At 44.2% G+C, this 26,438-nt stretch overlaps 1 protein-coding gene across 1 annotated transcript in view; it reads left to right on the forward strand.

Moving 5' to 3' along the window:
* The window catches only part of ankar (ankyrin and armadillo repeat containing), a 114,004-nt gene that overhangs the window by 60,437 nt on the left and 27,129 nt on the right, over positions 1-26,438 (forward strand). The window contains exons 12-16 of the mRNA XM_067988177.1: positions 6,323-6,567; positions 10,715-10,883; positions 14,919-15,160; positions 19,356-19,509; positions 25,219-25,380. Of these exons, the coding sequence (XP_067844278.1) occupies positions 6,323-6,567; positions 10,715-10,883; positions 14,919-15,160; positions 19,356-19,509; positions 25,219-25,380 (972 nt within the window). The remainder of the gene's footprint in view (positions 1-6,322; positions 6,568-10,714; positions 10,884-14,918; positions 15,161-19,355; positions 19,510-25,218; positions 25,381-26,438) is intronic.

The following is a 26,438-nucleotide window of genomic DNA, read 5'->3' on the forward strand; positions in this document are numbered from 1 at the left end:
AGGGATTCAAATATGTAGGGCGCTAAATTGGGCCGTGCAGTACCTGTTGTTTCGGCGCTACACAATCTCTCTAACATCCAGGATGGCGTCTTGGCTGCGCATGCACGTTTCCAGCGTGATGTGCGCCGGACGCCATCTTGGTATAGGAGTTAACGCATGTACAAATACCGAACACTATAAACATGTAAAGTAGGGAGAAAATGCGTGCAATCAGTGCAACGCTAATTTAAAGTGATAGACACCATTTTGGACCTTAACACTCAACTCAACGCATGAAAACGACCCTTAACAAATTTTTCCCCTGTAGTTTCCTAAAAGTGTGAGTATGATTAGGTAAGGCCATTAGAATTTGGGGTTTTATAAAAAGGGACATAGATCCCAAAAGTAAAGAATTAAAGGGAAATTTGTAGAAAACATTGGTTCGGACACAGTTAGAGTACTGTATATAATTTCGGGCACCCCATTATAGAAAGAACATTCAAGCCATAGAAAGCATACAACATAGATTCCCCAGGATGATGCCAAGGATTGGAAACTATAGATATGAAGAGAGGTTTGAGAAACTGGGACTGTTTCCACTGATGCAGAAAAGGATAATAGGAGATTTTAAATTATGAAGAGTTTCGATCGAATAAATAGAGAAAAAACTATTTCTTCTGGTTAGGGCGTCAGTGACCAGGGGTCATCAATTTAAAATTGCCACTGAGAAAATGAGGAGAGAGGTTCGAGAAATTTCTTTACACAGTGCATTGTTCGAGCATTGAATGCCACGCCAGAGGAAATGGTTGAGGCAGAGAGCATTGCATCTTTTAAGGGAAAATTAGATAAATATTTAAAGCAATGGAAGAAAAAAAAATTAAAGAAAGCACTTGCATTTCTATAGAGTCTTTTGTACCTTTAAGACCTCCCAAAGCACTTCATAGCCACTGAAGTACTTTTGAAGCGTAGTCACTAGTTAATATAGGCAAAAGTGGCAGCCAATTTGCAGTCAGCAAGGGCCCACAAACAGCAATGAGATAAATGATCAGATAATCTGTTTTGGCGGTGTTGATTGAGGGATAAATGTTGGCCAGAACACCAGGAGAACTCCTCTACTCTTCTTCAAATAATGTCATAGGATCTTTTACTTCCACCTGAAAAGGTAGATGGAACCCCAGTTTAACGTCCCATCAAAAAGACAGAACCTCTGACAGTGTAGCACTGCCTCAGTACCACATTTAAGTGTAAACCTAAAGATGCAAAGCGATGAGGAACATTGGGAGCAGTGGGAATAGTTTCAGCAAAGAGCCAGCTCAGACACAATGGGCTGAGTGCCCTGCTTTTCTGCTGTAAATTTCTATGGTTTTATGGTTCTACGGTCTCATTGTTTTCCCTCTTTGTATCACATTGAATGTATACCAGAAGTGATTAAAAGATTAAAATGACTGAAATAAAAATAACTGAAAAATTCAAAATTACAACTTCAATTCCTGTGTATCCTATAATTAAGATTACTTTTAGAAGCATCCAAAAATTCATAATAAGCATACAGACCTCCTCACTGCAACTTAGACTATGCTAATCAAACAAGGCTCATAATTTCCCTTACTCTTTCCAGAGATGATGCAGAGCAATGATTACCAAAAACAGGAGATGGGAGTGAGGTCACTTGAGGTTCTTTGTGTGATAAAAAAACAATACAGGAAAGCAATTCATTCCGCAGGTGAGAAGGGATAAAGAGAAAAGGTACCAACCCAATGCAAATGAAAAAAAACTTTAACGCCATCAGCCTCATTTACAAATCATTCCCTACATTTTTGTTTATTCATTCATGGGATGTGGGCGTCGCTGACAAGGCCAGCATTTATTACCCATCCCTAATTGCCCTTGAGAAGATGGTGGTGAGCCGCCTTCTTGAACCGCTGCAGTCCGTGTGGTGAAGGTTCTCCCACAGTGCTGTTAGGTAGGGAATTCCAGGATTTTGATCCAGCACCGATGAAGGAATGGCGATATATTTCCTAGTCGGGATGGTGTGTGACTTGGAGGGGAACGTGCAGGTGGTGTTGTTCCCATGTGCCTGCTGCCCTTGTCTTTCTAGGTGATAGAGGTCACGGGTTTGGGAGGTGTTGTCGAAGAAGCCTTGGCGAGTTGCTGAAGTGCATCCTGTGGATGGTACACACTGCAGCCACGGTGCGCCGGTGATGAAGGGAGTGAATGTTTAGGGTGGTGGATGGGGTGCCAATCAAACGGGCTGCTTTGTCCTGGATGGTGTCGAGCTTCGTGAGTGTTGTTGGAGCTGCACTTATCCAGGAAAGTGGAGAGTATTCCATCACATTCCTGACTTGTGCCTTGTGGATGGTGGAAAGGCTTTGGGGAGTCAGGAGGTGAGTCACTCGCCGCAGAATACCCGGCCTCTGACCTGCTTTTGTAGCCACAGTATTTATGTGGCTGGTCCAGTTAAGTTTCTGGTCAATGGTGACCCCCAGGATGTTGACGGTGGGGGATTCGACGATGGTAATGCCGTTGAATGTCAAGGGGAGGTGGTTAAACTCTCTCTTATTGGAGATGGTCATTGCATGGCACTTGTCTGGCGCGAATGTTACTTGCCACTTATCAGCCCAAGCCTGGATGTTGTCCAGGTCTTGCTGCATGTGGGCACGGATTGCTTCATTATCTGAGGGGTTGCGAATGGAACTGAACGCTGTGCAATCATCAGCAAACATCCCCATTTCTGACCTTTTGTTGGAGGGAAGGTCATTGATGAAGCAGCTGAAGATGGTTGGGCCTAGGACCTGCCCTGAGGAACTCCTGCAGCAATGTCTTGGGGCTGAGATGATTGGCCTCTAACAACCACTACCATCTTCCTTTGTGCTAGGTATGCCTCCAGCCACTGGAGAGATTTCCCCCTTATTCCCATTGACTTCAACTTTACTAGGACTCCTTGGTGCCACTCTCGGTCAAATGCTGCCTTGGTGTCAAGGGCAGTCACTCTCACCTCACCTCTGGAATTCAGCTCTTTTGTCCATGTTTGGACCAAGGCTGTAATGAGATCTGGAGCCAAGTGGTCCTGACGGAACCCAAACTGAGCATTGGTGAGCAGATTTTGGTGATTAAGTGCCGCTGGATAGCACTGTCGACGACACCTTCCATCACTTTGCTGATGATTGAGAGTACACTGATGGGGTGGTAATTGGCCGGATTGGATTTGTCCTGCTTTTTGTGGACAGGACATACCTGGGCAGTTTTCCACATTGTCGGGTAGATGCTAGTTTTGCAGCTGTACTGGAACAGTTTGGCTAGAGGTGCAGCTAGTTCTGGAGCACAAGTCTTCAGCACTACAGCCGGGATGTTGTCGGGGCCCATAGCCTTTGCTGTATCCAGTGCACTCAGCCGTTTCTTGACATCACGTGGAGTGAATCGAATTGGATGAAGACTGGCTTCTGTGATGGTGGGGATATCGGGAGGAGGCCGAGATGGATCATCCACTCGGCACTTCTGGCTGAAGAAGGTTGCAAACGCTTCAGCCTTGTCTTTTGCCCTCACATGCTGGACTCCGCCATCATTGAGGATGGGGATGTTTACAGAGCCTCCTCCTTCCGTTAGTTGTTTAATTGTCCACTACCATTCACGACTGGATGTGGCAGGACTGCAGAGCTTTGATCTGATCCGTTGGTTGTGGAATCGCTTAGCTCCAACTATAGCATGTTGCTTCCGCTGTTTAGCATGTATGTAGTCCTGTGTTGTAGCTTCACCAGCTTGGCACCTAATTTTTAGGTACGCCTGGTGCTGCTCCTGGCATGCTTTTCGACACTCCTCATTGAACCAGGGTTGATCCCCTGGCTTGTTGGTAATGGTAGAGTGAGTAATATGCCAGGCCATGAGGTTACAGATTGTGCTGGAATACAATTCTGCTGCTGCTGATGGCCCACAGCACCTCATGGATGCCCAGTTTTGAGCTGCTGGAGCTGTTCTGAATCTATCCCATTTAGCACGGTGATAGTGCCACACAACACATTGGATGGTGTCCTCAGTGCGAAGACGGGACTTCATCTCCACAAGGACATTGCGGTGGTCGCTCCTACCAATACTGTTATGGACAGATGCATCTGCAACAGGTAGATTGGTGAGGACGAGGTTAAGTAGGTTTTTCCCTCGTGTTGGTTCGCTCACCACCTGCCGCTGGCCCAGTCTGGCAGCTATGTCCTTCAGGACTCGGCCAGCTCGGTCAGTAGTGGTGCTACTGAGCCACTCTTGGTGATGGACATTGAAGTCCCCCACCCAGAGTACATTCTGTGCCCTTGCTACCCTCAGTGCTTCCTCCAAGTGGTGCTCAACATGCAGGAGGACAGAGTCATCATCTGAGGGAGGGCAGTAGGTGGTAATCAGCAGGAGGTTTCCTTGTCCATGTTTGACCTGATGCCATGAGATTTCATAGGGTCCGGAGTCAATGTTGAGGACTCCCATGGCCACTCCCTCCTGACTGTATACCACTGTACCGCCACCTCTGGTGGGTCTGTCCTGCCGGTGGGACAGGACATACCCAGGGATGGTGATGGAAGAGACTGGGACGTTGGCTGAAAGGTATGATTCTGTGAGTATGGCTATGTCAGGCTGTTGCTTGACTAGTCTGTGGGACAACTCTCCCAATTTTGGCACAAGTCCCCAGATGTTAGTGAGGAGGACCTTGCAGGGTCGACTGGGCTCAGTTTGCCTTTGTCGTGTCCGGTGCCTAGTGGTCCGATGCCGGGTGGTCCGTCCAGTTTTATTCTTATTGTGACATCTGTAACCTTCTTCAACCCTAGGTTCCAGCATGGATCTTCCTGACTTTTCTGACTGTGATCTACAGTGCATCCCTCCCTCCAATCCATCTGTGATGGCAGAGCCTTCAGTCATCACAACTCTGCACTATTTTTCTTCCTAAACCCTTTGCTACCTTTCTTCCAACTTCAAAAGCAACCTTAAAAGTTGATGTTGCCTTTTGGATCCCCCCGCCCCACCAACTCTTACTGCTCAGGACTTCTGATCCCTTGTGTCATGAGACAGTTTGTTACATATAAGGCACTAATAATGCAAATTATTGGCACATGTGCATGTGCTTTGTAATATTGCTTTCAGGCTTCACGAAAACTCCCAATATGCAACAATTGCATTACAGTCTTTTAATTCTGCACAGACCTAATTGAAACATCAAAGTAATAAATATATTGCCTATTTTTCTAATAGCAAATTTGATTTTAGTTCTAGAATCTGTGATTATTGCCTGCCTAGGATAACTGGCTGTAGGTTACTGGCACATTACATGTTGGCTCAGAGTGAAAATATTCTGTTTTGGGGCATTAACTAAGAAATATTAGAATAACACCTCTCCGGTAATATTAGTGTAACGTTTCTTGAGTTTAAAGCATATCCTCAAACATGCAGAGTTGCTATCTACTCAGATATAAGATACACAAGCTTCCACATCTGTAAGCTTTCTACTCATGGTTATAATAATACTTACATTTATATAGTGTGTTATTACATTGTTGAAACTTCTCAAAGTGCTTCACACAATGAAGTTCTTTTAGAGAGGAATGACTATTATGTAGGCAAACATCTAGCCACATAATATTGATATTCAAACTAAGAATTATTTTCTCCCAGGGATTTTTTTGGTAAGTTGGAAGTCTCCTCTATAGGATGCAGCAAAACCTCATCACTGCCACAAACTTATGCTGGTTATACATATTTGAAATAGTATTTCCTATATGTATAATGATTAGTATTAGCAGTGACTCATGAAGCTGGGGAATGAGTTACTCATTGATACTATTTGCAAGATGTAGTTACAAGGCAGTTTTATGTTGACAGTGTTGTGATAGTGTCAGGGAAATAGTACTCGTACTGCTATTGGGACGCCATAAAATAAACGATGCGAACTCCACACCTTTGACAGCTTAACATTTAGTGAGTCTCAAGAGTAGAAGTGTGAAAATAAGCACCCCTTTCCTTTAGCCCTCAAATAAAGACCACCAGCATACTGTGTCTGTAAAAAGAGAAGGGACAGTGAAGGTCACAGGTCTCCAATTCAGTACCACTTTCCCAGAGTTCTAGCAGCAATGTGAAAATGCCAATAGATTGTATTAAGGATACACTTTCTGCTGTGCTTTGTTGTGCTGAGCTCTAACATTGAAAATTTCAGTGTAAGAAGTGGCCATTTGACCCTTCTTGCCTGCTCTGAATTTAAGTGCCTTTTGAGAGTTGATTTTACCTATGCTCCATAGAATCATTGAATCTTGCTGGAATGTTCGATAAAGTAGACTGTACCATACTTTTCACTGACTGTTCCAATTCTTTGATTTAGGTAGCATTCCTCCTCTTATAGACCTGTTACATGGTGAGCACGAGACACTCCAATGTATTGCTGCTGCTGTGCTGTGTAATCTCTCCAACTATCTGCCAGTCTGTCACTCGATTATTAATTCTGGTATCATCCCAGTGCTTATTGAATCACTGCACAGTCAACATCCTGAGCTTCAATCACGTTGTTCTGTCATCCTGTATGATATTGCCCAGATTGATGATAATGCCAGTCTAATTGCTTCCCTTGTAAGTAATGCTTGATTATAGCACTCAATTTTATTTAAAAATATAGTTCACTGTATTATCAAAGGAACATCATGAATTTCTTCACACAATTCATTGAAATGAAGAATTTTTTAGTGTTTAAAAAAACTCCACATTATTAAAACTATTTCTCCTCCTCTTTATACCACTGAAGACACATCATGTTTTTAGGCCTCTGTTAATGTTTGCTTCAGGCCACACTCTGTGGGGAACCACATACAATGACTCCTTGCCTATTTCTCTGTGATACAACATGTTAGCACACCACTACATTGTAGAGCCAAGTCACACTACAAAATTAATAATTGGTAAAGGATATCAGAGAGAACTTTTCAGTTGTCATAAATTCCATGTCTGTTTTCTGCCAAGCACATTATTACACTTTAAGTGGAATTCAAACCTTTGGCTAAATTTATGCCAGTGAAAATCAACCACTCCTTATTAATCAGTGTACAAAAAAGTTCCTGCATAGTCTTCAGATTCTCCAGTTTAGCCAAATTATTAGGGACAGATCCAATCAAAGCAGGAGTTCAACAGGAAAACCTTCTATCGGAGGCAGAATTTAGACGTACAAGAAGGTTAAAATGTTCCCACCAGAATGTTTTAATGTCATTGTGGTGAATGACGGGGAACAGGGGAGGGGAAGGAAGAATTGATCAAGAATGCAGCTACATCACCTTTCCATCTGCAACTTAGATGCTCTCACTTTAAGCTTTTACAATAGCAAGCTATTAAATTAGCTTTATGATATAATAAAGCCAGTTAATCTCAATCTCAACTCATCATCCTCTCTCTGCTCTGAGTTCACTGCCCTCCTATCCTCTCTTGATCTCTCCCTCCACATAAACTCCCCTACGCATATTCACGGCCACCCCCTCGACCATGCCGTCTCACGTGGCCTCTCTGACACAATGGGAGTAATCATGGATGAGGCCACCTCTGATCACTTCCTTGTATCCCTCTCCACCCACATCCCCTTTGTCCTCCCAACCCCACTTCCTTCTTTTTTCGCCCCTGGAAAAAACTCTCCCCCAAGTCACATACAATGGCACTCACAGTTTCCCAACTGTTTAGCCTTTGGCCCTCCATTCACCACGCCATTTCTGCAGCTACCAATCTGCTCAATCACACCCTCACCTCCACCTTTGATGTCCTTGTTCCCATTAAAACCATCACTCTCTCTCACCCTGGTTGTTCCCCCTGGTACAGCCCTCACCTCCACTCCCTTAAATCCAAGGGACGCAGACTTGAATGTTTATGGCAGACAACTGGTTTAGCCATTCATCGCCAGATCTGGCTGGACTGCATAAAGCACTGGCAGGTCCTGTTCTCCTCTGCCAAAACTGCTCATGATTCCAGGATCACCCTGGAATGCAAAGATAACCCCCAGCTTCTCTTCTCCACTACAAACTGTCTTCTTAAACCCCTCTCCCCTGCCTCCTCTATCCTCACCTCCAACAGCAAGCGCGAAGGGAGCTCATGGATTTCTTTGTCACTAAGATTGAGACCACCTGTTCAGCTGCCTCTGCCACTTCCCTCCCTTCCCTTAGCCCACCAAGCCAAACTTCCCCTATGGATCCCCCCTTCTCGAGACCTGAACTCGCATCTTTCTCTAGTTTCTCTCCTATTTCTCCTCATGCCTTCTCCGAGCTTGTCAACCATGAGACCCACCTCCTGCTCCCTCAACCAAACTGCTGACCACCCAACTTCCCTTTCTGGCCCCCATGTTAGCTGATATTGTTAACGATTCGCTCTCCTCAGGTACTGTCCCCCTCCCGTTCAAATCTGCCGTCATCACTCTCCCCCAGCAAAAAAAACACCCTTGACCCCTCTGTCCTTGTAAACTACCGCCTCATCTCCAACCTCCCTTTCCTCTCCAAAGTCCTTCAACATGTTGTCACCTCCCAAATCTATGCCCATCTTTCCCGCAACTCCACGTTTGAATTCCCCCCCCCACCCACCCACCCAAATCAGGTTTCCGCTCCTACTTATCAAAGTAACAAATGACATCCTATGTGACTGTGACCATGGTAAACTATCCTTCTCGACCTGTCTGAAGCCCTTGACACGGTTCACCACACCATCCTCCTTCAACGCCTCTCCTCCATCGTCTGCTTCCATTCTTATCTATCCAGTCATGGCCAGAGAATTATCTGCAATGGCTTCTCTTCCCGCTCCTGCACCGTTACCTCTGGAGTCCCCCAAGGATCTATCCTTGGCCTCCTCCTATTTCGCATCTAGATGCTGCCCCTCGGCGATATCATCCGAAAACACAACGTCAGGTTCCACATGTACGCTGACAACACCCAGCTCTAACTCACAACCACCTCCCTTGATTCCTCCACTGTCTCTGATTTGTCCTACTGCTAGTCCGACAGCAAAAATTTCCTCTAAAAATATATTTGGAAGACCAAAGCCACCGTCTTTGGTCCCCGCCACAAACTCTGTTCCCTAGCCACCCCTTTCTCTGGCCACTGTCTTGAGGCTGAACCAGACCATTCACATCCTTGGCATCCTATTTGACCCTGAGATGAGCTTCCAACCACATATCCGCTCCATCACCAAGACCGCCTACTTCCACCTCCATAACATTACCTGTCTCCACCTCTGCCTCAGTTCAACTGCTGCTGAAACCCTCATCCCAGCCTTTGTTACCTCTAAACTTGACTATTCCGGTGCTCTCCCGACCGGCCTCCCATCTTCCACCCTCCATAAACTTGAACTCATCCAAAACTCTGCTGCCCGTTTCCAAACTCACACCAAGTCCTGTTCACCCCTCACCCCTGTGCTCGCTGACCTATACTGGCTCCCAGTCCGGGAATGCCTCGATTTTAAAATTCTCATCCTTGTTTTCAAATCCCTCTATGGCCTCGCCCCTCCCTATCTCTGTAACCTCATCCAGCCCCACAACCCTCTGAGATGTCTGCATTCCTCCAATTCTTGCGCATCCCAGATTTCAATCGCTCCACTATTGGTGGCTGTGCCTTCAGCTGCCTAGGCCCTAAGCTCTGGAATTCCCTCCCTAAACCTCTCCATCTCTTTACCTCACTCCTTTAAGACACTCCTTAAAACCTACCTCTTTGACCAAGCTTTTGGTCACCTGTCCTAATATCTCCTTATGTGGCTTGGTGTCAAATTTTGTTTGATAATGCTCCTGTGAAGCACCTTGGAACATTTTACTACATTAAAGGAGCTATATAAATGCAAGTTGTTGTTATTGTTAATGGGAGCATCTTTGTGCCTAATTGTTTTCTGTTTCCAATTCATCCTTTTGAGCAAATGTGAAGTTTTAAATTAATGTTTTCTATAGCTAGATACCAAATATTAATTGATGATTATTTATTTATTTTGTCAATTCTCTCCTCTACTCTTCCCCTATAAGCATTGACTTGTGTTAAGTACCACAGCTCCCTGATATCTTGCCCAAATGGGTATTTCATTGAGTATTGGCAAGTATTCAGGTAAAGGTGCTTCACAGCTGAGCCATTCCTGTTCTGACCTGATGCCTATACGCAGGGGTCACCAGGAACAATTTGGTACAAATTTCTGCAGTTAATTGGCTTTATTATTATGAATCTAATTGAATAGCTCATTAGTATAAAAGTTAATTGCCAGGTAGCCACCAGAAGCTGGAACCATGGATGATTTTTCCCTCTCTACAGCAGGGGCACAGGCGCCCAGGAGCCAATTATAGTTCCCCAACCATTACTGCAGCTGCTATCAGCTACCTTTGCATAGACTGGTAATCGAACCTGGGACCTTTTAACCGGCATAGTTTGATTTTAATACTACACGGGGTTGAGCCAGTAGCTACTATGGGGTGCTAATTGGTAATTATATATAAATAAAATAAAGTTTGTGAGGCTTGAACTGCAAGATATTAAAGAAACCTGTAAATTAGACGTGCCCTGGCACAGTACATTAGTGCATAGGTTTGAGGAACCCGAGGAAGATATTTGAAATACTTTTGTTAGAAAATGAAAATATTCTATACATATATATTAGTTAATATATCTATATAGCTTCTGCAGTTATTTTAACCTTGCCTTTATAAATGCTGTCCAACTAATTGGAACTATGTGTAATTAAGCATCGTAATAATAGAATACCTATCCTATTGATTTCCTAGGGTGCAATTCCTCCTCTGGTGAAGATTTTAAATTCTGAGATTGAAGACGTGCTGATCAATGCAATTAAATGCATTCAGATATTATGCATGAACAATCCAGTCAATCAGACCTTAGTAGCTAAAGAAGGAGCAATTCCTTTATTGGTGGTGCTGTTAAATGTGACATCAGGTAATTTAAAACAAAATGTTGTTCCAAAACTTAAGTCTAGATTTTATGCTCAGGCAAAATCCCAAATGAAAGTATGGTGGGGCACAATTTGCATCTGCCTCACCAGGAGTGCACTGACCTCACTACACTTTCCAGAGTCAGCCTAATTTAAATGACAGCAGGCTTCAGCATTATAAATGTCAGTCAATGGAAGCTCACCATTTTGGAGTAAAGTGAGCCTATATTCTCGAGTTTAGAAGAATGAGAGATGATCTCATTGAAACATATAAGATTCTGAGGGGGCTTGACAGGGTAGTTGTTTCCCCTGGCTGGAGAGTCTAGAACTAAGGGGCATAGTCTCAGGATAAAGGGTTGGCCATTTAAGACTGAGATGAGGAGGAATTTCTTCACTCAAAGGGTTGTGAATCTTTGGAATTCTCGACCCTAAGGGCTGTGGATGCTGAGTCATTGAGTATATTCAAGACTGAGAGAGAGAGATTTTTGAACTCTAGGGGGATCAAGGGATATGGGGATCGGGCGAGAAAATGGAGTTGAGGTCGAAGATCAGCCATGATCTTATTGAATTGCGGAGCAGGCTCGAGGGGCCACATGGCCTACTCCTGCTCCTATTTCTTATGTTCTTATGGAGCGGGAATTAATTTGCTACTGAAGTATTTAAAGGCCTGTAGCAGCCTAAATGCAACACCAGCGAGAATGAAATTTACTTACCTTAAGAATGCTTACGTTTGCACGGTCTGCAGAGGGTCCAGAATACCCAGGCTCATTGCCTGACTTTATGCAGAAGGACTTCTACACGTTTATCAGAGAAGGGAGGCACGATTTGACATGGAGTGATACAGGCCATCAAAGGTGCAGAACCGCAGCTGTACCAGGAGGTGGCCAGGGCAGCCTGTGGCTACTCAACCACCCTGTGCACTGTATGGAATGGTTTGCTTTATGCATCTGTCATCACCCCTAAAATGGTCTGCATATGGACACCTAGATTTTACTAGATCACATTGATATCATTTTGTCTGATTGTCCATAGATCAGTGGCCATGCACTCGTGGCCTGACAGGCATGCATGATGCTGCTCTCTCTCATGATGGCATCACAAATGGGACATCTACCAGCCCTTTCCAATGGCAGCACCTGTGGCCAAAAAGGTGCAGGGATAGGTTGCACATGCAGTCTGCTGCTGATCCATCGCAGGACATTTTTGGGTACTGACATGTTAATTGGTCTCAGACATTGTATTCCCTTTCCTAAGCTACTAAATAAATGATGCCCTATCTGCAGTCACACACAGTAATAGCATACAGCAGGAAAATACCATCTTGTAAACTTGTAAAATCAGCCAACTCCCAAGCAGTTGTTTCTTTGAATACTGAATATCCTTATCTTGTCCTCTCCCATTTTTAAGTTATTCTATTTTCTCCCCATTCCTTGGGCTCAATTTTAGGGGGCAATTGCAGGTGCTTTGGGGGTGGGGGGCTCCGAAAATCACAGAATTTCCGTTTGGGTTCGGAAGCCGGCTTCAACCCGCCGAGTTTCCTAGGGACCCACCTGTGTGCGCGCGGGTGAACCGAAAATAGAAGTGCCGGTGGGATGACCATTAAAGAGCCAAATGTACCTCATTGAGGTACTTAAGGCACTTTACCTGTGACAGAGTAAGTGATTAGAATGATTTTTAACTTAGCAGGAGAGAAGGGCTGGATCAAGAAACAAGAAACTAAATAAATTAAATAAAAAACCATAGACCGAAGTGAAAACATAAAATGAACCTACCTTTGCACCCTGCTCCGATGTCCGATGTCTCCCTCTCCGATGTCCCACTCTTCACCCCACCCCGATGTCCCATTCTTCACCCCCCTGATGTCCTCCCAAAGTCCCACTCTTCATCCCCCGATGTCCTCCCGATTATACCCCGATCTTCCCCTCTTCTACCCCCCCCCGATCTTCCCCTCTTCTCCCCCCCCCGATCTTCCCCTCTTCTCCCCCCCGATCTTCCCCTCTTCTCCCCCCCCTGATCTTCCCCTCGTCTCTCCCCCCCCGATCTTCCCCTCTTCTCCCCCCCCCATCTTCCCCTCTTCTCCCCCCCGATCTTCCCCTCTTCTCCCCCCCCGATCTTCCCCTCTTCTCCCCCCCCCGATCTTCCCCTCTTCTCCCCCCCCGATCTTCCCCTCTTCTCCCCCCCCCCGATCTTCCCCTCTTCTCCCCCCCGATCTTCCCCTCTTCTCCCCCCCGATCTTCCCCTCTTCTCCCCCCCCGATCTTCCCCTCTTCTCCCCCCCCGATCTTCCCCTCTTCTCCCCCCCCCGATCTTCCCCTCTTCTCCCCCCCGGATCTTCCCCTCTTCTCCCCCCCCGATCTTCCCCTCTTCTCCCCCCCCCGATCTTCCCCTCTTCTCCCCCCCCGATCTTCCCCTCTTCTCCCCCCCCGATCTTCCCCTCTTCTATCCCCCCCGATCTTCCCCTCTTCTATCCCCCCCCGATCTTCCCCTCTTCTATCCCCCCCCGATCTTCCCCTCTTCTACCCCCCCCGATCTTCCCCTCTTCTACCCCCCCCGATCTTCCCCTCTTCTACCCCCCCGATCTTCCCCTCTTCTCTCCCCCCGATCTTCCCCTCTTCTCTCCCCCCGATCTTCCCCTCTTCTCTCCCCCCGATCTTCCCCTCTTCTCTCCCCCCGATCTTCCCCTCTTCTCTCCCCCCGATCTTCCCCTCTTCTCCCCCCCCGATCTTCACCTCTTCTCCCCCCCCCGATCTACCCCTCTTCTCCCCCCCCCCGATCATCCCCTCTTCTCCCCCCCCGATCATCCCCTCTTCTCCCCCCCCGATCATCCCCTCTTCTCCCCCCCCTCCCCCGATCTTCTCCCCCCCCTCCCCCGATCTTCTCCCCCCCCTCCCCCGATCTTCTTCCCCCCCCCCCCTCCGATCTTCCCCCCCCTCCTCCCCCGATCTTCCCCTCTTCTTCCCCCCCGATCTTCCATTCTCCCCCCGGATTTTCTACTCTCCCCCCCCCCCCCCCCCCGCCCTCCATCCCCGATCTTCCAGTCCAGCACCGGATGAAGTCTCGCTCTCGTTGCCGGGCGCGAAACCCGGAGAGGACGTTAATCATCAACAATCAACTTGCGATCGCGTTGGAAATGGTAAGTTTTATTCATGCGGGTTTGCCACATGCACCTTCACCACCACCCCCTCCCCCCCCCTCCGCTGCCAACCCGCCACCATTGCAAAATCGACCCCCTTACGTCTCAAAGAGATGCCGGCACATAACCCTCTGCCAGGGCCATTATTGAGCCAGCTGCTAAGATATACATAAAAACATCCTGGCATGGCTTGTCCTCTGATTTTCAATGGGAAAGTGCTGGGCTTTAACTCAGTACCTTACCTTAACAGCATGGCTGTGATCAATAACTTATCATATGGACAGTGGAGGTATGAATTTATATCCTACGACTGCATTGCACAGCATGCTGCACAGAGTTCTTGCTACAACTGCAAAAGCTCATTAGGGTGAGAGAGAAAGAGCCAGAGAAACACTAGTGTCAAGAACTGTATGCCCCAAAGTAATCCTCTTGCTTTACATCATTTCCTGATTATTCCTAATGTATCCGATTCACTGGTAAAAGATGAATATATGGCTTAATTGAGGAGTCCTATAATTGGATTGTGGAGAACAATTGGGAAAATTGATAGTAACAACTCCAAAGATTTCATTTTTCCTTTAATCATATTTTAAAAAGTTTTGAAGCTATATTTTTTCACTATGGTATCATAATCCTTAGAGTTTCAGTAAATACAATAACTAATTTTCACTATAAAAGGAAAAACTGCAAAGGCTGGAAATTTGAAATATATGTAGAAAATGCTGGTCAATTAGCATCTGAAAGAGAAAAAGAACTGTAGTTTGTCTTTCAGTTACTCACAGGCCTGCTGTGTATTTCTGGCATTTTATATTTTATTTATATACTGCCAACCTTTTTAGTTAAATCATTTAGAATTTGTAATGAGACTGAGAAAAGTCCAAACAGTTTTATGTGCAATTGCTGTGTAGAAGTTCTGCAGGGTGATGCTTCGATTGCTTTGGCTGAAGTTGCTCGTGGACACAGGTGGAACCAAGATGCAATTGTAGCTGAAGGGGCAGTTGTCCCTCTGATACATATCCTCAGTGGACGGAAAATCAAGATGCAGCTGAAAGCGATAACAACATTGGAGGTTTTAGTTGACAGAAATGCTGCTATACAAAAAGATTTTCTCGAACTGTCTGCCGAAAAACACATTTTGAAGCTTCTCAAGGTATTCCACAAACATAATCTTATTCATTTAGGTGACATAATTTCAGTAAAACCATTTATCAATAGTTTGGCCATTGCTTAATCGCTGAATCTGAAAAAAGAAAAGGTTGAAGACATGTTAAGTCGCTAGTGATTCTCAGAATGAAAAAATAAGATTTCTAGGTTTATTATGGAAAGAATTATATTGTGCTTGCGCTTTCGGTTCTGTTTACTGGCAAAAGCATTCATGACCAACATTTTATCTCAGATTCTTATTTCTAATCTCTGAAGCAAATTGCCAAAGGAAAAAGAAATCACAATGTAATAATTTCATACATACATTTGCAATTTTAATTTCTTGTAGCATATAATATTGCCAATTGACACATTTTTAATCCAGAATCTGTGACTGCATTGTAACTTTTTTGATGCATCATTGAAGGTGTTCCCTTGTAACTATGCCCTTTCTTCCTTTTCCCATCCTCCCATATCAGAATTTGTTTTTGTTGCCAATCAGACTTGTGATAAAATAAGTTTTAACCTTGCCTTCTAAAACAGTTAAAATGAATTTGACAGACTGGCAACAGAGAGACCTATAAGAAAATCTCAGGCTGCAGTAAGACTGCAGCTACCAGTAAAAGAGTCTCCTGGCACAATCTGTTGCCTGAGTTATACCACCAATTTTGCTTTGATACATAGTCAACACAACTTCATCAATGTATCAATTCAAAAATGTCAGTATAACTCCAGTCTTGGACGGAGTACAAATGGCTGGTTTGGAAAGTAACCTTACTGGAAGGAAGCTTCACCTCACAGCATGCATTTTAGCCATTCATATTTGCACAGTCTGGAAAATAAATTACAGTATGGAACCATACATTCCACAATTTTTAATTTTAGAAGTACCACAGAGCAACTGAAGTATATCTTCAAATGAAAATTCATAGTAATTTTAAAGAAAAGTAGTAGACAAGTTAGAAATTTCATCAACTTCAAAAATGTAGCTGAATACCTCCTAGCTGTTAGCTGAAAGTTTAAATACAAAATAATAAGTGAAATGACTCCTAAGTTTATCAGAGAAATCTAGATAACATTTCAATAGTTAACATTTTGTGGTGTACACCAATTTTTAACCATTTGGTAAAGTGGAATTTCAGCAACTTGCAAATGATGCTAAACTGCAACAGAGCAGCTGAGTCAGGGAAAGCAATCAGGGACCTAAAAAAGGAATTCAATAAAATCTGCAAATAGGTAAATTAGTGGCAGATGAAATTCAGTACAAACAAATGCAAGGTACGACGCACTGTAGGAAAAATGGATATCACAAGTAGTTAAAGATGAAACAGAAAAGATCTGGGGTAACAGTAGTTTCGGCGCTTAACATCAAATTGCTATGAAGTAACTAGAAGCAAAGCAAATAGAATGCTAAGATGTGTTATTAGGTCAGTTGAGTGTGAGTTGCAGATTTCATGCTAAAGCTGTACAGTGCACTGTCAGACCATACCTCAAGTACTGAGTTCAGTTTTGGTCACCAAAACATAGAGGTAGTGCAGAAAAAAAACCCACAAGGCTAATCCCTACTATCAAATGATTCAGTTACAAGAAAAGACTGGAGATACTAAGACTTTTTAGTCTTGAGGAGAGACAACTGAGAGGGAACCTTATAGAAGTATGTAAAATATTAAAAGGCATAGATAAGGTAAATCCAGAGCACTACTCCAGGATATTATAACAAGATGCATAGATTAAAACTGGCAAAAGTAAAGTTTAGGATAAATGTCAGGAGGAAAATTTTCACACAAACGGTGATCAGCATTTGGTACAGTTTTTCAGGTAGGATAGTGGAGGTGTAAACCTTAGACTCATTCAAAGAGACAGTCAGATGACTTGTTGGGGGATTATAAGTTTTTTATTCTGGATGGGTGAGCTAACGTGAGCCAAATAGCCTCCATCATTTGTATCTATCTTGCGAACTTTGATTACGAATGGTGGTGGACAATTAAGCAACTAGCAGGAGAAGGAGGCTCCATGAACATTCCCATCCTCAATGACGGCGGAGCCCAGCACATGATTTCAAAAGACGAAGCTGAAGCGTTCGCAACCATCTTCAGCCAGAAGTGCTGAGTGGATGATCCTTCTCGGCCTCCTCCTAAGGTCCCCACCGTTACAGATGCCAGTCTTCAGCCAATTCGATTCACTACACACGATATCAAGAAACAGCTGAATGCACTTAACAAAACAAAGGCTACGGGTCCTGACAACATCCCGGCTATAGTGCTGAAGACCTGTGCTCCAGAACTGGCTGTGCCTCCAGCCAGGCTGTTCCAGTACAGCTACAACACTGACATCTACCCGACAATGTGGAAAATTGCCGAGGTGTGTCCTGTCCACAAGAAACAGGATAAATCCAACCCGGCCAATTACTATCCTATCAACCAACACTGACTCATCAGCAAAACAATGGAAGGAGTCTTCAACAATGCTATCAAGCAGCACTTACCAATGACCTGCTCACCGATGCTCAGTTTGGGTTCCACCAGGACCACTTGGCTCCAGCCCTCGTTACAGCCTTGGTCAGTACATGGACAATAGAACTGAATTCTATAGGTGAGATGAGAGTGACTGCCCTGACATCGGGCACTATTTTAATATGCCGGTGGGAAGAGTCCAGTGGGGGGGTGATTTGCGGGCACCAAACCCGGAAGGGAAGTAGGCGGGTTGTGATCTCACAACCCTAATGAAGCCAATCAAAGCCTCTGCCGGGCTTAGCACCAAGCAGCCAGCCTGATTGACAGGCCGCCTGCCAACAGGAGCTGCACATCCGAGGGGAGGGGGGGAGAAAGCGAGAGAGAGAGAGACCTCATCAGCAGTTAGGATAGAGATAGGGTGGGGGGGGAACAAAGATTAGAGTGGAGACATCGGGATCAGAGTGGGCATGAATAGAAAGCCATGGGAAAGCTGCCCAGGTAACGTTAAAATCTTTTTAACTATCCAATACACAAAAAATAAACTACCTTAAATACCTCAATGAGGTATATTTGCTCCTTTAATTATCAGCCTGCCGGATTTAAGTGGGAGCGGGACTTCCTGGTGACTGCTGTACTCATGCACACATGCCTGAGTCTCATTCAAAAACGTGTGGGTTCCAGCTGGGATGTCTGCCCGCTCCCAAAAACAGCGATTCTGATTGCCCCCCCAGCCTCAACCCATCTGTTTTTCCCTTTTAAAATCATTCCCATCAAGTCAGCATTCGACCAAGTGTGGCACCAAGGATCCCTAGTAAACCTGGTCAATCGGGATAAAGGGGAAAACTCTCCAGTGGCTGGAGTCATACCTAGCATAAAGGAAGATGGCTGTGGTTGTTGGAGGCCAATCATCTGTGTCCCAGGACAGATCTGTGCTACAGGCTCAACTGGCCCAGCCACATAAGTGCTGTGGCTACTAGAGCAGGTCAGAGGCTGGGTATTCTGTGGCGAGTGGCTCACCTCCTGACTCCCCAAAACCTCTCCACCACCTACAAGGCACAAGTCAAGTGTGAAGGAATACTCTCCACTTGCCTGGATAGGTGGAGCTGCAACAACACTCAAGAACCTTGACACCATCCAGGACAAAGCAGTCCGTTTGATCGAGAGCCCATCCAACACCTTAAACATCCATTTTCTCCACCGCTGGCGCACCATGGATGCAGTGTATCCTATCTACAGGATGCACTATAGCAACTTGCCAAGGCTTCCTCAACAGCACCTCACAAACCCGCGACCTCTACCATCTAGAAGGACAAGAGCAGCAGGTGCATGGGAACACCATCACTTTCAAGTTCCCCTCCAAGTCGCACCCCATCGTGACTTGGACATATATCGTCGTTAGTTCGTGATCGTTGGATCAAAATCCTGGAACTCCCTACCTAACAGCACTGTGGGAGTACCTTCACCACACGGACGGCAGCTGTTCAAGAAGAAGGCCCACCACCACCTTCTCAAAGGCAATTAGGGATGGGTAATAAATTCTGGCCTTGCTAGCGATGCCCATATCCCCAGGATGAATAAAAAACGGTCTTATACTGTACGTAGTAAGGTTTGAACTAATTACTAAGTTAGCAAAATACTGTATGATAGATTGATATATTTAAGGCCAGAAGTTTGTGAAATGCTCTGAAGTCTTGGATGTACAACATACAGGATGACATATCCATTGTTATTCTGCAATTGTTGCTTCAGGTTTTTGAAATAGAGGTCAGAGAGCAAGCAGCAACAGCTATTTGGGCACTAGCAGGACAGACCCTGACACAACGTAAAAGGATGGCCAAGGAAATTGGTTATAGTTTGGTCATTGATCTTTTATTATCCTCATCTGATAAAATGCACTATGTTGGTAAGTTGCTGTCTTCTAATAAGTTTAATCTTTTCATACATTGAAAAATGTATCACTAAGCATAAATTTCTAACATTATTCAGGTTATGCAGGATCATACAGTCTGCTGAGGCATCAATGTGCAATGCAACAGCAATTTGGATGTGGGTTTTATTCTCTATACAAATGAGCTCCAAACCTCAGCCCTGTTCCCAGGGGAAGAGGGGAGAATTCAGAGGAAAGATGGTCCCATGTGTGCTTCTTGGTGGCATTGACATAGGCCTGGTTGCAGTTTGCCCAGGTCAGTCAGCCACAGATAGTGCATTTTAGTGAACCAGCGGGCAGGGCCTAGAGGAATTTCATATGCTTAGCAAAAATTTTTACAACACATTCTTTCAGCTCAAAGGTCCGGTGCCAGTCTGCTGACTCCTGCTACTATCTGGAACAGGTCATTCTTTCTAAAATTTAATTTTAAACCATTGGGCTTACAGAATATAATGGAGCCCAGGGGTCAGTATTGGGACCACTGATCTTATTGATATATATTAATGACCTGAACTTGGGTATAGGGGGCACAATTTCAAAGTAGAGGCATAGGCCTGAATATTAACGGGGCCGGGAAGAGAGCTGGGGGCGGGAGAAGGATTTTCTGATGGGAAACCTAAAAGTAAGGGTTTCTGTGGGGGAGGTCGTGAGAGATCGGATAACTAAGGATTTGTGTGAGGGTTGGGGAGTGATCGGAGTCTTTGGGGTTTGTGTGAGGGTTGGGGAGCGATCGGAGTCTTCGGGGTTTGTGTGGGGGTCAGGGAGTGATCGGAGTCTTTGGGGTTTGTGTGGGGGTCGGGGAGTGATCGGAGTCTTCGGGGTTTGTGTGGGGGTCGGGGAGTGATCGGAGTCTTCGGGATTTGTGTGGGGGGGGGGCGATTGGGGAGGGGTTCGGGGATGTCAGACATCATGGGCGGAGTGGGGGATGTTAGACAGTGTGGGGGGGGGGATTCGACCAATCGCAGGGTTTTTAAAAGGTAAGCTTGGTGAACTGCAAGGAAGCACTCCTGCTCCTCCTGGCCACAAGCAGTGCAATAAAGGCACTTACTTCATGGATCTGGCTCTTCTCGCCTCTGTTTCACTGGCGAGATTCACGAGCCCCAGGAAACCTGTGTTGAAAGCGTTAAATTCAAAGGTCTCTTAAATTCAATTTTAAAACACCTACTTAACGTCTCATAATCATGTAAATAGCTCCCATAAGTACCCGCCTGTCTGCACTAATTATGGTGCTGCCTGCCTCGAGTAGGTTACTCGTAGGCATCCAAACGCACCTCCGTTAAACCTGGAAGTGGGCTCGTTGGAGTCAGGTTGTGGTTGCGCTGGAAACTTCCCACCCATGTCCATCCCACCCATTCGTGGGAGTTAAAATTCCCCCAATCGAGTACAAAAGCAAGGAAGTTATGCTAAATCTTTACAAATCACTGGTTAGTCCTCAGCTGGTGGACCACACTTTAGGAGGGATGTCACAGCCTTGGAGAGAGTGCAGAGGAGATCTATCAGAATGATACCAGGGATGAGGGACTTCAGTTATGTGGAGAGACTAGAGAAGCTGGGATTGTTCTCCTTAGAGTGGAGATGGTTAAGGGGAGATTTAATAGAGATATCCAAAATTATATGCGGATTTGATAGAGTAAATAAGGAGAAATCGTTTCAACTGGCAGGAGAGTTGGTAACCAGAGGACACAGATTTAAGATAATTGGCAAAAGAATCAGAGGGGAGATGAAGATAAAAATTTTTACACAGCGAGTTGTTATGATCTGGAATGCACTTCCTGAAAGGGTGGTAGAAGCAGATTCAATTGTAACTTTCAAAAGGGAAATGGATATATACTTGAAAAGGAGAAATTTGCAGTGCTATGACGAAAGAGCAGGGGAGTGAATGGGACTAGTTGGCTAGCTCTTTCAAAGAGCTAGAACCGACACGATTGTCTGAATGGCCTCCTTCTGTGCTGTATGATTCTATGATTATGTGACACTGTGGCTGTATTGCAGTTGGGTAAACAATAATTCAGCGTTAATGTAGGATCGACAAAATACCCATATGGAAATGATGGAGGAATCTGTCGCTGACTTAGGAACATAGGAACAGAAGTAGGCCATTCAGCCCCTCCAGCCTGTTCCATCATTCAACGAGATCATGGCTGATCTGTATCCTAACTCCATCCACCCGCCTTGACTCCATTTCTCTTAATACCCTTGGCTAGTAAAAATCTATCGATCTCAGGTGTAAAATTATTAATTGAGTTAGCATCTACTGATTTTTGTGGAAGAGAGTTCCACACTTCTGTCACCCGTTGCTGAAGAAGTGTTTCCTAACTTCCCTCCTGAATGGCCTGGCTCTGATTTTTAATGTTATGTCCCCTTGTCCTAGACTCCCCCACCACCGAATAAAGTTTCTCTCTATCTACCCTATCAATTCTTTCAAAATCCTAAAAACCTCAATCAAATCACCCCATAACCTTCTATAGTGCAGGGAATACAAGCCTAGTTTAGGCAATCTCTCCTCATAATCTAATCCTTGGAGCCCTGGTAACATTCTGAAGTATCTGCGGTGCCCAGAACTGTACACAGTACTTCAGATGTGGTCCAACCAGGACTTTGTATAGCTGTAGCAAAACTTCCTCCCTTTTATATTCTAGCCCTCTAGTTATAAAGGCTAATATTCCATTAGCCTTTATGATTATTTTTTGTGCTACATTTTAGTGATCTGTACACATGGACCCCTAAATCTCTTTGGACCTCGACTATTCCTGGCTTCACATGATTTAAAAAATACTCGGATCTATCCTTTTTTGGTCCAAAATGGATGCCTTCCATCTGCCACAGATTTGCCTACTCAATCTATCAATGACTCTTTGTAATTTTATGCTCCGTCTACACTGCTTACTATGCCACCAATCTTTGTGTCATCAGCAAACTTGGATATATAAATTACAGGGTAGAATTTTTGACCACTTTACATTAGCTATCAGATTTGGCAGGATGCTTGACACTGTCCAGTGACTGTAAAAACCATTGATGACATCCTTGTAATAAATGGAGGTCATGTCAGGTCTAGATCCCAGGGCTCTACTGTTAAGGATGGATGTGAGATAGCCCTTCAGACAGCAGATTCTTGTTCCTCCTCTGCCTCCATGACCTGCTTCTGCTTCCTCATGCTCTGTGCCTCACTTAGTGAACCCATCTCATTTTGCCTACCTAAATCCCCCAGGGTGGATGTACCTGTGCTGGTACTTGCTATGGGTGGAGTGAGTCACGCTGATTGCTGTGAGGTCCTGGTTTTGGGGCTGCCATTCAGGTACGTAGCTTCTTCTTCTAGGACAGCTATAGAAACAGAATAACCTATGTTGCAATAATGGCTGAGAAGCATCCCATGAAACAAAGCTTACATAGCTAATATTGTGTGTACAGTGTTTTGTTGCAATATATGCATGTGAGTGATTGAGTTAGCTTATAGGGAGAGGAAGAGTAATGAAAAGGATCATATTAGCCCCATCTTTCAAGGAGACCTCTGGCTTCCACATGGTCCATACTTTTGTATATTCCAGTGCGACCAAGTCCAGTTTAGTGTGACTATACTGTGTGAGGGGTCTGAACTGAGGGGATCCTTCTCTGGTTCAGTCTGCTGTCTTCTGTTCTAAGCAGCTTTGCCTCACAAATATGGAAGTAGTGAGATGTTGGAAGTGGGAAAAGCACATGGACAAAGTCAGAGTTAAGTAGGCACCCTACATCATACATGTTAGTAGCGTGTTAAACTTGCTTTGTAGGATTATCTTTCTGAACAGTCATGTGATAACAGTTGCAGTTTTAAGGGACGGTAATAAAGTGTGCCCTGCTGCAGTATAGGTGTGCATGTGACGCTTAAGAAGAGCAGCTTTCTGAGGACCTGACATGCAGCCTCAATCGGGCTGTAACAGGGTGAGCGGTAACATTTAGTGGGCTAGATACTTTGCCAGTCCACTTGTTAAATCGTCTGAGTGCAACGCTACATACCCTTACCTTGGTAGACTTCCTGAGGGCATTGTTTTTTTTCTGCATACGCTTCGACGGCACTGCATCAACTTTGTCAGCCACCTCCTGCTAAGCAGCCTGGACATTGTTTTAACACAGGAGGCTGCCATGACATGCAGACAGGGCAACCCTGCTTTGCTGCTCTTCCTTTAAGGGGATTGTCAAAGAAGCATCAGAAAGTGGAACAGGCCTGTGCCTTTCTCCAGCCATGTCTTCTGTTCTTCACAACAACAATTCATGTGGACCCCTTTAAATAGCAGATGCAGCCTTTAAGGGATGTACAGCAGTATTTAATGTTCTGTCACTGTCAACGAGCTCCTGGCATGAGACCTATCATGACAAGTGCTTCTCTCCCAGCACTTTAACGTCAGAACTGGAAAATTTGCCATAATAGTTTCTTTACCTGGTCTGGCCTATATGTGACTCCAATCTCACACCAATGTAGTTGACTCTTAACTGCCTTCTGAAGTGGCCAGCAAGCCATTCAGTTGTATCAAGCCGCTTGAGAAGTGAGGGATGACATCATTAAATGCCAGCTTTGGCACCAACACTCATATCATAGTAGGTACAGCACAGCAGGAGGCCATTCGGCCCATTTTACCTGTAACGTCTCTTTAAAAGAGCTATTCAATTAGTCCCATTCCCCTGCTCTTTCCCCATAACCCTGTAAATTTTTTCCCTTCAAGTATTTATCCAATTCCCTTTTGAAAGTTACTATTGAATCTGCTTCCACCACCCTTTCAGGCAGTGCATTCCAGACCATTACAACTCGCTGTATAAAAAAATGTTTTCTCATGTTGCCTCTGGTTCTTTTGCCGATCACCTTATATCCCAGGAATGAATATTAAAAAAGGAGCTATTTCATTTATATCTAAAATACATATTATAAATTCTATGTGTGCCTGCATTTCCTGTCAACTTTTCCATTATAAATTCTTATGTCTACATTTATAATGGAAACTATTATGTTAACTTGTCATGTTGTCATTCTCCTGCCAGTGGTGCTGCTGTAGCTCCTCAGTTTTGCATCTCCCAGCTCCTCAACCTGTAAAAAGAAAGAAAGACTTGCATTTATATAACGCCTTTCACAACCTCAGGACATCCCAAAGTGGTTTACAGCTAATGAAGTGCTGTAGAGTACTTTAGTACTGCAGAGAAATTCCTATATTCTAAACATCTCTTCTTCTCTGCTATCCAAATTATGCCACGTTTTGCTATTTAACTATAAATAACATTAAATCAAAATATTATATAAAACCAAGGACACAATGTATGGCTTTAAAATAGGGACTCAATCATGTCTGTTTGTCCTGGTCCAATTATCCCCTGTCCTCTAACCCTGCTTCACCTGAAGACAACACTTGGCCTTTACTCTTTGTATGCAGTGCCACGAGAGATCAACTAGTTAGAACATATTTAAAAATTGGCCTTTCAACATGTCCATAAACTGATGTTTGCACACGTGATTTTTAAAAATGATTTAACTTTGCATTGCAACTAAAAAAAAATCAAATGCTATTAATTTAACCACGCCAATTGCATATGTAAATTCACCAATTTGATTTTTTTCAGGGGTATGTTCTAGTGAAAGAGATCATTTTTGTGTAAAGTTAGAATTTTCACTGTTCTGATATCAAATATTTGAAACTTTATTGATTGTTCATTTTTTTTTAGCTTGCCAGGCAATGATTGCCCTGAGTGAGATCAACAAGGAACAACAAGACAAAATTTGTGCAGAAAATGGAATCACCCCTTTGGTTCGACTATTACGAAGCTCTAAAATATCTTTGCGTACATTGCTCAGTGCCATCACTGCACTGGGTACTATGTGTGTTGGTTCGTATACTCATATTATTTGATATTACTTCAAGACACATCAAAAAATGTACATTTAGAATGTCTGCCCATACTATATTTAAGAATTCATACATTTAAAATGTCTGCCCATGCTATATTTAAGAAATCATCTTGCATTGAAAATTACTTTACCTTTTTCCAACAGTTTTCTCACCTCCCCTTCTGAAATGCTTTGCTCCATGCTGAAGTTCTGTTTCATGAGTACAAGGCACTCTGATACCTCGCCTACGTAGTGCCTATTGCTTATATAAAAGCCTAGACAGTGAGGGTCTGACATTGCTCAATTTGTAAAAAAAAATGTACACGTTTTTCAAAAGTTTAGTAGATACACTAACAAAATCATCATAGTGTGAGGCATTCCTACCCGCTGACTAGGATAAATATGAATTTATAAGCGGCGACAAAATAAAAGCATCCTATCATTACACCCCTGCATTAATGATTTTTTCATGTTTCAGAAGCAGCTAACAATGCTGCTTGACTCCTATTGTTGTTGAAAAGTGGAGTTCAGTCAATGTCAGTGAGACGACTGTGAAAGTGCCAGTGAACACAGTTATGGAGAGGCAGAGCACATTTTTGTTATGGGGTGTTACAAACCTGGGTCCGCAGCATATATCTCCTTGGGTTTAGTGTTGTCCCAGTTGCTCCCTTAAGTAGTCTGAGCATCTTACTTTTACGAGAGTTGACTCGCACTTCCTTATATCTACTTGTATGATAGCATAACCTGGGAATGTAACAATAGCATCCCCTTGCAAACCCTACCAGATATCCATGCCTTTTGCACATGTATTTATACCATACCCAAGAATAACTTATAAAAGGCAGTTTCCCACTTCTGTACAGAGTTAGTCATCAATAATCTTGCAAAAATGTTAATGGAAGATAGTTTCTCTCCGAAGTCAGACCAAGTTAACATTAGATAAGGTGAAGTTTAGTTCAAATCGTAAGCCACTTTATTCCACAGTGAGGTGAAACATACAGAACAATAGGTATAATCAGTTCATTCAATACAATACAATTTAGTTTTGTGTAATGAT

This window comes from Heptranchias perlo, chromosome 7 (assembly GCF_035084215.1).
Source record: "Heptranchias perlo isolate sHepPer1 chromosome 7, sHepPer1.hap1, whole genome shotgun sequence".
Lineage (NCBI taxonomy): Eukaryota > Metazoa > Chordata > Chondrichthyes > Hexanchiformes > Hexanchidae > Heptranchias > Heptranchias perlo.